General features: G+C 43.2%; 1 protein-coding gene and 1 long non-coding RNA gene across 5 annotated transcripts in view; one reads left to right on the top strand and one right to left on the bottom strand.

Moving 5' to 3' along the window:
- Positions 1 to 14,381, bottom strand: part of LOC308478187 — a 353,980-nt gene that overhangs the window by 329,974 nt on the left and 9,625 nt on the right. The gene's annotated exons all lie outside the window — the stretch shown is intronic.
- The window catches only part of MASP1 (MBL associated serine protease 1), a 109,785-nt gene that overhangs the window by 34,553 nt on the left and 60,851 nt on the right, over positions 1 to 14,381 (top strand). For all 4 annotated transcript variants that reach the window (XM_081007476.1, XM_081007473.1, XM_081007474.1 and 1 more), the window contains exon 3: positions 12,402 to 12,579. In XM_081007476.1, the coding sequence (XP_080863602.1) occupies positions 12,402 to 12,579 (178 nt within the window). The remainder of the gene's footprint in view (positions 1 to 12,401; positions 12,580 to 14,381) is intronic.

Below are 14,381 nucleotides of genomic sequence, written 5' to 3' on the forward strand. Positions count from 1 at the left end.
GTTTAGCCTGGAGAAGAGGAGGTTAAGGGGTGATATGATAGCCATGTTCAAATATATAAAAGGATGTCACATAGAGGAGGGAGAAAGGTTGTTTTCTGCTGCTCCAGAGAAGCGGACACGGAGCAATGGAGCCAAACTACAAGAAAGAAGATTCCACCTAAACATTAGGAAGAACTTCCTGACAGTAAGAGCTGTTCGACAGTGGAATTTGCTGCCAAGGAGTGTGGTGGAGTCTCCTTCTTTGGAGGTCTTTAAGCAGAGGCTTGACAACCATATGTCAGGAGTGCTCTGATGGTGTTTCCTGCTTGGCAGGGGGTTGGACTCGATGGCCCTTGTGGTCTCTTCCAACTCTATGATTCTATGATTCTATGTCTATTTTGTAGGCATTATTTGGGATGGGGAACGGCATTGCAGAATTCAGAAAGGCCTGGATTTCATAGGATTTGCTGTGTTTCGGAAAGTGTGAATTAGGCAGGTTCAGCTCGTTCTGTCCCACCCCTATCATCAGATACCAGAAAAAGTTTCAAATTCAAGAGCTGGCAGCCCTACAGGAGGGGCTGTTTCTTGCTCCACCAGGAATCACATTTCTGTTGGCTCCTTCCAGCACCTTCTCCTTTATCCTTTCTTGCCTTGAAACCGGCATGTGTATTTCTCACGTCCCTATCTAGCCAATCATTGCCCATTTAGGTCGGGACATGATGAACCTTCGTCTAATCCAGGAAAGCAATTTGTGCAAACATGCCAGGAAAGAGTTTGCAGAAGCAAGGAGGAGACCGTTGCCCCATGCCTCTGACTGGCTAAAGGTTAAGAACTGTTGCAACATTGGACTTCTGGGTTTCTGCAAGATCTTTGGCATCTGGTCTGCCTGGGAGAGAAGCTTCACCTGAGCTGCTTTTTAGTTCTGCCTGTGCTGACAATCCCCGGAAAACAGGAGTGAGACTTTAAAGTGAGATTGGTAGGGAGAACGTAAGAAAAGTTTGCTTGATCCGGCCAATAGCCCATCCAGTCCTGCTACCAGATGCCTCTGAGTAGCCCAGACCAGAGTGCAACAGTGAGCCAGAGTGGTGTAGTGGTTCAGAGCGGTGGACTCGTAATCTGGTGAACTGGGTTCGATTCCCCGCTCCTCCACATGCAGCTGCTGGGTGACCTTGGGCTAGTCACTCTTCTCTGAAGTCTCTCAGCCTCACTCACCCCACAGAGTGTTTGTTGTGGAGGAGGAAGGGAAAGGAGAATGTTAGCCGCTTTGAGACTCCTTCGGGTAGTGATAAAGCAGGATATCAAATCCAAACTCTTCTTCTTCTTCTCTTTCCCCACTACCAGTGTTGTAAACCAAAATCTGCCCTTCTTCCCTTATGGGGTATCCAAGAGCCCATATAGAGTCCTTACCTAGGTTCCCTATTGGCAGGAGAAAATAACAGAGGCCAACCAGAGGATATCGAGAAGCAAAGCAGCTAGTAAGCCGGATCTTTATTGATCTGTTGCAACAGGGTGCTCCCCTCACACGCAGGAAAGAAGGAGAATCCAGAACCAAGGTGTGCCTGCCCTTATATAGACATTTTAAATTCCCTGCCCTGGAGCTCAAGACCACCACCACCACCCATACACCATACCTACATCACAGAAAAGGTGGTCTACAGCAGAAATCTGAGTGCATTACCTGTCAATGCTCACTTGATTGGATACCCTGGGGAGTCTGGCCAGTCTTTTGTAATGACAAATACAAGCTTCCCCTCTATTCCTTTATCTAAGTTGTTTAAAAAGATGTTGAGCAACAGGCCCAGGACAGAACCCCATGAGCTCTGTAAATAAGTACTTTCTCCAATACCAGATATAAGACTCATTCAGTACCCATCAAAAGCCTTTTCCTTCTCTAATCATCTGGTATCACACATCGCTTTTGTGAGTCAGAGGTAAAATCAAATAACAGGGGGTATTGCTGAGCATAGTCATGTTTGGTTTTTGCAAAGAGTGTGGGAATTCTCTGCCGTATGGTTGGCTTCTTTTTCTTTTTCTATGTCTTTCGGCATGACATTTCATGTGACGGATGACAGAACGAGACAGAGACAGCAGCAGAAGGGGACTTTGTGAAAATGAAAGCGTTTGTGGGTTGAGATGTGAAAGTTGGGAGCAAGTGGGAAAGCGAGTGAATACCAGAGCCCTTTCGATATAAAATGAAAAACATACTTCGCTGTGAGAGTGCATCTTCTCACACATTTTTAAAATCGTGGTGCTGGAGGAGAGATGCAGAAGGGCTTTGTGCACGTGGGGGAGAAATGGCCATGTCTGGGTCACACTTTATGTGGCTGGGATTGTAAAGCTGTAATTGCAGACATGACAGTCTGAAGTGAGAATGGGAAATCCATATTGCGGACCCAGTGTGTGGTGCAATGGTTAGAGCAGGGCTGGAGAGCCTCAGACTGGGGCCAGGAAAGAGTGTGTCTCTGACTCTCTGCCTGGCCCTCAGAACAGATGGAATCATAGATTTGTGGAGCTGGAAGGGAACCCAAAGGTCATCCAGTCCAACCCCCTGCAATGCAGGAATCTCATTAAATAACCCCTAACAGATGGCTATCCAACCTCTGCTTAAAATCCTCCAAGGATTTTAAAATCCTCCAAGGATTTTAAAAACTTTCCTAGGTTGTTGTTGTTTAGTCGTTTAGTGGTGTCCGACTCTTCGTGACCCCGTGGACCACAGCACGCCAGGCACTTCTGTCTTCCACTGCCTCCCGCAGTTTGGTCAATCTCATTCTGGTAGCTTCGAGAACACTGTCCCACCATCTTGTCCTCTGTCTTCCCCTTCTCCTTGTGCCCTCCATCTTTCCCAACATCAGGGTCTTTTCCAGGGAGTCTTCTCTTCTCATGAGGTGGCCAAAGTCTTGGAGCCTCAGCTTCACGATCTGTCCTTCCAGTGAGCACTCAGGGCTGATTTCCTTCAGAATGGATCGGTTTGATCTTCTTGCAGTCCATGGGACTCTCAAGAGTCTCCTCCAGCACCATAATTCCTAGGTAGTCCATTCCATTGCTGAACAGCTTTTACTGTCAGAAAGTCGTTCCTAATGTTTCGTCGGAATCTCTTTCCTTGTCATTTGAATCCCTTGGTTCAAGTCCTGGCCCTCCAGAACACCACAAAACAAGCTTGTTCCATCTTCCATATGACATTTGATATTTGAAGACAGCTCACCAACTTCCTCATCCCATCCCCATCAGGCTTGGTTTTCCAGACCCTTTTTCTGTTGACCCGCTAGCAAATTAGCAGCCAGGTCAGATTTTGCAAGCAAGGTGTTGCGTGCTGGCAGTAGTTTGACCACACACACGAACTCGCTGGCACCTTCTGCACCAGCTGCAGCCTCCAGACTAGGGGTCAGCAAACTTTTTCAGCAGGGGGCCCGTCCACTGTCCCTCAGACCTTGTGGGGGGGCCAGACTATATTTTGGAGAGAAAAAATGAACGAATTCCTATGCCCCACAAATAACCCAGAGATGCATTTTAAATAAAAGCACACATTCTACTCATGTAAAAACACGCTGATTCCTGGACCGGCCGCAGGCTGGATTTAGAAGGTGATTGGGCCGGATTTGGCCCCCGGGCCTTAGCTTGCCTACCAATGTTCCAGACTGACCCCAGGGGCAGACCCACCTAGAATTGGCTGGCAACTGTTCTCCTCGCCCCGTAAGCAATCTCAGCTCATCTACCTGTGACCCTTTCAAGTGGAGATGGCAGGGTAGGGGGTTGAGCAGGGAAATATGAGCTGCGTCTCCCCCCCCCCAGTAATAAAGAGGCCTCCAACATACACCTCCCCCCCCCGAATTGTCTCCGTCGACTATTTTGCAAGCCCTCGGCTCCTTGCCTTGCAGCTATTTTTAAAGATAATATTCCAGCGGAGTGGAAACAATTTTTGCCTACATCCTTAGAGCGTTTGTCTTCATCTGTTCCTACGCTGTGATAATTAAGACAACCTGATGGAAAGTTCCCAGTGGCTGAATGACTTCATGGTCTTTTGGTGCCACAATACACTTGGATTTCGCTCTCCCAGTCTTGTGGCAAAAAGGTTTACATACTTTCTGGAAGGGCAGGGTGTGGCAGAGAGCCTAGGAAGGCTGTGGGCTTGGCGCGTCTCAGAATACGGGTCTGCTTTTTGGAAAAGCTATGCTTCAGATCACCCACATGTTATTGGCCTTGGTGCTGTTTAACTTACCCAGAGAGGATCCTTTCCTTCCAGGAAACTGCAGGGTCCGACTGTGATTGATTAGCTGGACTTGGGGCGCGTTTTGCCTTGTGGGTTCGGGGTGGCTGGCAGTGCTTTGAAAACGATCGCTGTGTATGAAAGCAGGATTTGAAAGCCATCCCAAAAATGCAAAAGAGGTTCCGTCCCTCTTCTGTCATGACTTACAGACCAGCCTGGTTTCCAAACGATGTTCAGACTCCAGGAAGCGGGTTGGGTAGGAGATCAGAGGAGAAGATACGGCGACAACAGCCCTACATTGGTTTGATAATGGATATGTTCCATTTGGAAAAGGCCTGCCTAATTTTGGGGAAAGTTTCAGGCTCCATGGCACACATCACACGCCATCTGGGCACTCGTGAGCCTCTGTTTCACTGCTGGTGGATGTAGGTGCAAAATGCAGAAATGCAATTTTATTTTTTTAAAAAAATCCATTCAGGAAGGTGGGTTTATACAGTCATCCCTCATGTTACGTTTGCTTCATGTTACGTTTTTTCAGATTGCGTCCTGCGACGATCTGGAAGTACCGGAAAGGGTTACTTCCGGGTTTCGCCGCTCGCGCATGCGCAGATGCACAAAATGACATCACACGCATGCGCAGAAGCAGTGAATCACAACCCACGTGCCACTGCGGGTTGCGTTCCTTTCATGTTGCGAACAGGCCTCCGGAACAGAACCCGTTCGCAACCAGAGATACCACTGTAATTGTGTTTCAACATTGCTATGTCGTGCATGACACCTGAACACACAGACAAAAGAATGTCAGACCAGTGTTGCATCAGACCAATGAGCCATCCAGATGCCCTGATGGGAAACCAGCAAACAGGATCCTAGCACAAGAGTCCTGTCTCTTCCTCCTGCCACTTCCAAAAACTGGTGTTCAGAAGCGTTGCTGCTTTCAGCTGTCAAATCAGAGCAGAGCAATTGTGGCTGTTAGCCATCGATAGCCCTTTCCTCCTCCCTAAATTTGCCCAATCCTGTTTAAAAGCCACCCAAGCTGGTGGCCACTGCTGCTTCTTGTCGGAGCGAGTTCCGCAATTTATGAGCTATGCAAAGATGCTCTTTCTTTGATCACATACAGCCTGTGCTTGTATTTGTTTTACTGTATTGTATTTGCACTGTATTGTATATTGTATGGCTCAGGACCACAGTACCTCAAGGACTGCCTCTTTCCATATGAACCTACCTGGTCCCTGAGATCATCATCTGATGCCCTCCTTCGTGTGCCTCCTCCTTGAAAGGTCCAGAGGGTGGCAACACGAGAACGGGGCCTTCTCTGCAGTGGCTCCCCATCTGTGGAATGCTCTCCCCAGGGAAGCTCGCCTGGCGCCTTCATTATACACCTTTAGGCACTAGGCAAAAACGTTCCTTTTTAACCAGGAGGCCTTTGGTTGACCTGATGGACATCCTACACCCTTTTAAAATGTGGCTCTTTCTTGGGGGGGTGTTATTGAGTTGCTGTTTTTATTCTGATTTTATATGTTGTGATCTTTTCTGTGAACCCTCTGGGTATAGGGTGGTATATAAACTCAAAAAATAACAATAATAAATAACAATAGTATTTTTTCTATCGATTTTGTTTTTAATTGATAATCAAGTTTATTTTGCATTTTGTGAAAAGGCGAAAGATTTATACGATCTGAAGAGAAACCATTTATACGATCTGAAGAGAAACTTCCGGAGGCGGCGCGAAACGGCAATGGCGGTCCTCTTCAGCTGCTGAAGAGGGGCTCCGCGGAAAAGGGTCGTGCGCTGCGGCACAGCGACGACCCATTCAGAAAAACCACGGGTAGAGTGAGCCCGTGGCCGTGGGATTCGGCGGGCACCAGGAGCGACCTCGGAAACGAAGAAGGGACTCCGTAAGGGGCCCCGGAACGTGGAGGGGGTAGCGGTGCTGTGAATCCATCGCTCTTTCCGCGGAAGTGAAGCCGCGCGGCTGCTGCTGATGAGCGCTGACCTTTCTTCCTTCAACATTTGATTTTGAAACAACTTACTCGTGAGTAAGAAATCTGAGACTCTATTTGAACTCAAATCTGTAAATTTCGGCTGAAAGCGGGAGACGCTAAAAAGGAAGTCAGTCTTCCGTCTTTGTTTAAAGTATCAAGCAAAGTTTTATTAAAACGGAAGCGTTGAAAGGAGCTTAAAAGAAGTTGGAATATACCCTGCAAATTCGGACTTGATTGGTTAAAAGTTAAAGAAAAGTTAAAACCATATTATAAGTGGACAGAGACTGTGATTTTTCTCTCTACCTTTTGTGGATTATAAAGTTACGAACTCAGCTCTCGGGCTGCCTGGATACAAAGTAACATCAGACAGCGGCAACTGTGTATGAGGTATAAAGTTACATTGGGCTACTTTGTAAATTATAAGAAAGGAACTGTTGTGTGCACCTTTGTAAAGAACTTTTATTTCTGCAGTTTAAAGTGAATCCAGAGGGTTCTCTCCCTTGTTTTGGTTTTTATTTAATTTTTTATTTGGGAACTTAATGGTGGAAAATTTCTATCCTTCCCCCTAATTTCTGGGGAGCTCCCCCTGCTGGATTGTGGAACTATTTGTCTCTGAGAACTGCTGGCTGTCTTGGAATTTTTTGTGCTCGGATGTTTATTTTCTGGATTGCTTTTCCCATGGGATTTACAATTTGACCTTGAAACTTGGACAGCTGTGGAATGAGTGGTGCAGCAAAAACAAGGGCTGCTAAGAAAGCAAAACAAACTGAACTGTTGCAATCAACTCTGCCTGTGCAGCTACGTAGATCATCTGTTCCAATTGTGACAGGTCTACAAGAAGGCCAATCTAAACAGCCAGCTTTTGGGGATATGGCTGCAGGAGGGCTAGACCCTATTTCTAAAGAAATATTGGACCAGCTGGCGGCATTAAACAAGAAAGCAGATGAACAAGCGACCAAATTTGACCAGGTGACAGCTACAATAAACAGATTGACAGACCAAGTTGCCCAAAATACACAGGCAATAGGAAATTTTGAAAAAAGTATAACAGAAAATCGAAAATTAGCCGAGGAAGCAAGTACAAAAGCAGACCTAAATAAAAAAAGGATAGAGGAACTTAGAGGGGAAGTAAGACCACTGAGCAGACAGGTTACTGAACAGCAAGCGTATCTGTCCATGGCAGAATTGAAAAACAGGGAAAGCAATCTTAGGCTTAGAAATATCCCAGAATTAGAAAAAGAAGACTTGATTGGCTATTTGACAGCAGAAATATCCAAGTTCTGGGGCTTGGCAGAAGAGAAGGATTTTAAAATCGTCACCGCCTTTAGACTGGGAAGAGTGGCCAAGAAGGACAAACCAAGAGACTGCTTGATCATTTTGAGATACAAGCAAGAAAAAGAGAACATACTCGGCCTACATTTTAAAAATCCATTGGTGATACAGGGAAAGACAGCAGAAATCTTTAGAGATATACCAAAACAGTTGTTGGATTTAAGAACTACATATAAAGATCTGGCAAGCTTGTTGAGAAACAACTCAATCCGATACAGGTGGGAATTCCCTCAAGGACTATCTTTCAGTGTGAAAGGGAAGAAGGTAAAAATTAGAACAGCAGAGGAGCAAGAAAAGTTCCTAAACGACTACGGGGAGGACCTTCGGAAGGGAACAATAGGTACTTGGCCACCCCCTACGCCTGGTGCAAAACCAGATCCACCTCTGGATATAGACGACAAGGGAGACAACCCCATCGGTTGACAAATTGATCCAGGATGTCTTTGCAGCTTTTTAGTTGGAATATTAATGGTGCAAATTCCCCCGAGAAAAGGAAGAGAATTTTTCATATATTGAGGAAAGAACAATTAGACGTCATCTGTCTTCAAGAAACTCATGTAACTAGGCTCCATAGAAGAGTACTAACCAACAAGAGACTAGGCCAAGAATTTACATCACTAGATAAAGTCAAAAAAAGAGGAGTTGTGATATATGCAAAGGAGAGCCTAGCACCAAAATTTGTGTTTAAAGACGAACAAGGAAGAATTTTGGCGATTGAAATACAATCACAAGGAGAAAAATTTCTGATAGTAGGAATTTATGCACCAAACGAGGGGAAATCGGAATTTTATAAGAAGCTGCATGAGATAATGCTGGACTATATTGACTATACTAACATCATTCTGATGGGAGATATGAATGGGGTTGTCTCCACGCATATGGATAAGTCACAAAATCAAAATTTGACTAAAGATGGCAGACTACCAAAGACTTTTTTTGAACTTACAGACAATATGGACTTGATTGATATTTGGAGGACAAAGAACCCTCTAGGTAAAGAGGGAACATTCTTTTCTGAGGCCCACCTATCCTGGACAAGAATCGACCAAATTTGGACATCTAGAGGACTGGCTCCTAAGACTAAAAAAATAGAGATCTGCCCCAAAACTTGCTCCGACCATAATGCTTTGAAAATAGACTTAAGACTTACACCAGCTGGATCCTTCAGATGGAGAATGAATGACTCCTTGTTTAGAGATCAGGAGATTGTGAAGAAGGCCCAAAAAACGATGAAAGATTATTTTGAGATAAATTTGAACACTTCGGTGGAAAAGAAAACAATCTGGGACGCGAGTAAAGCTGTTATGAGAGGGTTCCTGATACAACAGAATACTATTAAGAAAAAACTCAGGAATGGTAAAAAGGACAAGATTTTGGAGAAGATAAGAGACGGAGAGAAAAAGTTGAGACTTAATCCAAAATCAAAAGAGGTTTTAAGAGAAATAAAATTCCATCAAGCACAATATGTGAAACTGACAAATCAAGAAATTGAATGGAAAATTAAACAGATGAAACAAAGATCATTCGAATCGGCTAATAAATGTGGGAAGCTGCTGGCATGGCAGCTGAAAAAGAGACAAAAATTGAACTTTGTTACCAATCTAGAGGTTGAAGGAGAATGTATTCAGAAACCAGAAGAAATTAGAAAGTGCTTCCAGAGATATTTTAAAAAATTGTACACTCAAGGACCCCAAGTGGAGATGGAGATAAATAAATTCTTAAAAAGTCATGGCCTGCAAAAACTTACACAAGATAAACAAACAGCCCTGAATTATAAAATATCACAACAGGAAATTGAAAGTGCCATTCAGAACATGCAATTGGGCAAATCCCCAGGCCCAGATGGACTTACCTCCAAATATTATAAGACATTGAAGGAATATTTGGCTCAACCATTAATGGAGGTATGTAACCAAATTATGGAAGGGAAGGGGGCACCAGAATCGTGGAAAGAGGCATTCATCACTTTGATACCAAAATTGGAATCTGAAAAGACTCAACTTAAGAACTACCGTCCCATCTCACTCCTAAACGTGGATTATAAAATTTTTGCTGATATCTTGGCAAACAGACTGAAAAAAGTTTTAAAAGAAGTAATTCATAAAGACCAAGCAGGCTTTCTCCCTGGCAGGCATTTGTCTGACAACACCAGGAATATTGTTGATGTTTTGGAGTTATTGCAGACAAATTTGAATACAAAAGCAGCTTTGATTTTTATAGATGCGGAGAAGGCCTTTGATAATATATCTTGGAAGTTTATGAAGAAAAATTTGGAAGGGATGGGAGTGGGAAGGGCGTTCCAAAATGGTATTGAAGCAATCTATTCAGAGCAAAAAGCTAAATTGATAGTAAATAATGTGGTGACAGAGGAGTTTAAAATTGAAAAAGGAACACGACAGGGGTGCCCCTTATCACCCTTGCTATTTATTTCTGTCCTGGAGGTGTTGCTTAACTTGATTAGGAAGGACCAGCAGGTGGAAGGAATACAGGTCGGAGGAAAACAATATAAACTGAAGGCTTTCGCAGATGATTTGGTTTTGACATTACAGGAGCCAGAATCCAGCACAAAAAGAGCTTTAGAACTAATTTCTGAGTTTGGTCGGGTGGCGGGATTTAGGTTAAACAAACAAAAAACTAAGGTCTTGGCAAAAAACTTGACACCTTCAGAAATAGATGGGTTTCAAAAGGAAACAGAATTAAATGTGGTTAAAAAAGTGAAATATCTGGGGGTTAATTTGACCGGGAAAAATTTGAATCTATTTAAAGACAATTATGTAAAATGCTGGTCTGAAATCAAAAAGGACTTAGAAATTTGGTCAAGATTGAAACTTTCCTTGTTGGGAAGAATTGCTGCAGTTAAGATGAATGTATTGCCAAGAATGCTGTTTCTGTTTCAGGCCCTGCAGATCGTGGACAGAGTGGAGTGTTTTGGAAAGTGGCAGAGGGACATTATGAAGTTTGTCTGGCAGGGCAAAAAGCCCAGAATAAAATTTAAAATACTAACAGATGCAAAGGAAAGAGGGGAATTTGCCCTGCCGGACTTAAGGTTGTATTATGAAGCTGCATCCTTCTGCTGGATGAAAGATTGGCTTTTGTTAGAAAACACTGATGTCCTAGATCTGGAAGGGTTTAACAATGCTTTTGGGTGGCATGCATATTTGTGGTACGACAAGGTGAAGTCTCATAAGATGTTTAAAAACCATATTGTCAGGAAATCTTTGTTCACTGTCTGGACAAAATACAAGGACTTACTTGAAAACAAGACTCCGAGGTGGTTATCACCGATGGAGGCTAAGGCCACAAAAATACTTAATATGGGGGGTGGCTGGGCAAAATATTGTGAAATAATAGAAAGAGAGGGTGACACTTGGAGGTTGCAGAGTTTTGAAAAATTGAAAGGAAAGGTGCGAGACTGGTTGCATTACGCCCAAATTTTAGAGATCTTCAAAAAGGACAAAAAAATTGGTTTCCAGGTGGAAAAATCAGAATTAGAGTTGGAATTACTTGAACCTAAGACGAAAGTGCTTTCAAGAATGTACAACTTGTTGCTTAAATGGAATACTCAAGATGAGATGGTTAAATCAGCCATGATAAAATGGGCACAAGATATTGGATACAACATTATGTTTGAAGACTGGGAAAGGTTATGGACCACCGGTATGAAATTTACGGCATGTAGTGCCTTAAAAGAAAACATTATGAAAATGATGTACAGGTGGTACATGACCCCAGTCAAACTCGCAAAGATATACCATTTGTCAGACAATAAATGTTGGAAATGTAAGGAGGCTGAAGGAACATTTTTTCACCTCTGGTGGACATGCCCGAGGGTGAAGGCCTTTTGGGAAATGATTTATAATGAGTTGAAAAAGGTATTTAGGTATACCTTTAACAAGAAACCAGAGGCCTTCCTCCTGGGCATTGTGGGCCAGAGAGTGTTAAAGAAAGATAGAACTTTCTTTTTATATGCAACTACAGCAGCAAGAATTCTTATAGCTAAATATTGGAAGGCACAGGAGTTACCCACACTGGAAGAGTGGCACACGCAACTGATGGACTATATGGAATTAGCCGAAATGACGGGCAGAATCCGAGACCTGGGAGAAGAGGCAGTGGAAGAGGATTGGAAAAAATTTAAGGACTATCTACAAAAACATTATAAGCTATATGAAAGTTGAGAATTTGCTAAGTTTTGAGAAAAACATGCTTCAGTATTGAGATTTGAAAATGATTGAAATTAAGTTATGACGGTGAAAAGTTTAAATTTAGAATATATAAATAGATGAAAGTACAAAAACATATGAAACAAGGTATTAATTTGCTGTATAATATTCTTTTATTGTAAAGAATGCAGGGATGGAAGATCTGGGGAAGTCCAGTTGATTATGAAAAAAGATGTGGAAAAGTGAATTTTCTTCTTTCTAACTTTTTCTTTTTCTTTGTAAAACTGCTTTTGTTGTGTAAATTGACGATGGATTTTGACTTTGGAAAAAAAGCAATAAAAAATATTATTAAAAAAAAAAATATTTTGCATTTTGTGGATTTGTAAGACACTCTGAAGCATCATTATTATTATTATTATTATTATTATTATTATTATACACACACACCCCTTCTTCCTCCACAAACTACTTGGTTTTGACTGTGAATCTTACTGGCGGCATCACCTGCAGTAGCTTCACCCTTATTTCCTCTTCTTCTTGTGGAAAACCCAGGTCTGGAAAGGCATGTTGCTGCAACAGACAGTGCAAAAACAATATAATACCTTTATTTCCTCTTCTTGTTCTGCAAAGCCCAGATCGGGAAATGCATGTACAGTATCTGCTGGCATTGCTGCAACAATATATTTCCACCACCTTCAAGCTGATGGTTCTTTTTCTTTCCTGTTGGGCTTGGAACAGGTGGAGTCTGAGGACCAAGTCCTGGCAAATTTCTGCGGGAGAGAAGCCACGGACACAGAGCAGACCCCGGGGCAGCAGGCCATTGTCTCCCCGGGGTCTTTCATGAGCCTCACTTTCCGATCGGACTTCTCCAATGAGGAACGTTTCACAGGTTTTGACGCCCATTACACAGCCGTGGGTGAGTAACCGCTTGGCCACAATGTGGGTTGCCCAGGCCACTGGACTCCAAAGTATCTGCAGTTGACAACAGCTAAAATACATCAAAAGTGTGTGTGTTTTTTAAATGCCATATTTTTCGCTCTATAAGACGCACCAGACCATAAGACGCACCTAGTTTTTGGAGGAGGAAAACAAGAAAAAAAATATTCTGAATCTCAGAAGCCAGAACAGCAAGAGGGATCGCTGCGCAGTGAAAGCAGCAATCCCTCTTGCTGTTCTGGCTTCTGGGATAGCTGTGCAGCCTGCATTCGCTCCATAAGATGCACACACATTTCCCCTTACTTTTTAGGAGGGGAAAAGTGAGTCTTATAGAGCAAAAAATACGGTACTACACAACTAAAACCCACAACAAAGCAGTCTAAAACCCAGTGGACTATATGCTGGCAAAAAGTGTGGTGCTAAAGAAACTCTAATTGAAAGGTTTGTTTGTCCCCCGGTAAATAGTATTTCTTGCACTTGGATGGGTTTTTAAAAAAATGAAATTGCTTTTATTTGTTTCAGTGACTTACACACACGCTGAAGCCTCTGGACAGTCTCCAGGGGCAGTCACCAATACAGTATGTTGCAGTAGCCAAGCCTTGACGTTGCAGAAGCCACGTCATAAAGGATAGCAGCCAGGTCAAAATGGGAGGGAAACTGAGTGTTTGCTTTAGTAAATGTGTAGCAAACAAGACTCACATAGCATTCCAATAATTCAACAAAAGAGAAAAAAGAATTAGCATGGTCAGGTATAAGATAAAGAGGTTTAAGACAATGAGTGTGTTTTGGGGGGCGGTTATTGGTTTGTCTTTTTCGTTCTTGTGTTCATCATGTATTTTGTGTTTTTATGTTGGAATTTTCGGGTGTGTGAACCACCCTGAGATCCGTGGATGGAGGGTGGCATACAAATTTAATAATTAAAATGATGATATAAAGGAGAATGGGAAGATAAACTTCACAAAAGAGGATCGTTCCAAGTATTATGGCATCATTCCAAGATAAGAAATAAGCAGCTGAGCCAAAAAATCATACAATAAAAAAACGGCGCCATATGAAATAGTATTTGGATGGAATTTGCCATCTGTGCAACCATGTCATTAAATTAGCTACAATAAACCACCAGGCAGATGCAAAGTCCAGCGGATCCGCTTCCCCTCTGAGAGCCCAGAGTTGGTGGGCCAATTTCTCTGGTTTGGCTACAAATAAGGCTTTTAAAAACCAGTTTGTTGTAGAGTACACAGAAGCATCCTTCTATAATAATAGCAATAATAAATTTCATTTATACCCCGCCCTCCCCGGGCTCAGGGCAGCTAACACCAGTAAAATTACAATAAAAACATAATGGGGGGGAACCAATTTAAAATAAAGGTTAAAATACAATTTAAAATGCAGCCTCATTTTAAAAGTAGCACATAGATCAAGGCCATAAGGGAAGGGAAAACTAAGGGTCAGACCGAGTCCAAACCAAAGGCCAGGTGGAGCAGCTCTGTCTTGCAGGTCCTGCGGAAAGATGTCAAGTCCCGCAGGGCCCTGGTCTCTTGTGACAGAGCGTTCCACCAAGTCAGGGCCAGTACTGAAAAGGCCCTGGCCCTAGTTGAGACCAATCTAACCACCTTGTGACTTGAGACCTCCAAAATGTTGTCATTTGTGGACCCTAAGGTCCTCCACAGGGCATACCAGGAGAGGCGGTCCCGTAGGTACGTGGGTCCTAGGCCGCATAGGGCTTTAAAGGTCAAAACCAGCACCTAGCCTTCTAGCCTTGAGAGGCGACTGAACGGGAAG

The sequence above is a fragment of the Podarcis pityusensis genome, assembly GCF_964106645.2.
Source record: "Podarcis pityusensis genome assembly, chromosome: 5".
In the NCBI taxonomy this organism is placed as follows: domain Eukaryota; kingdom Metazoa; phylum Chordata; class Lepidosauria; order Squamata; family Lacertidae; genus Podarcis; species Podarcis pityusensis.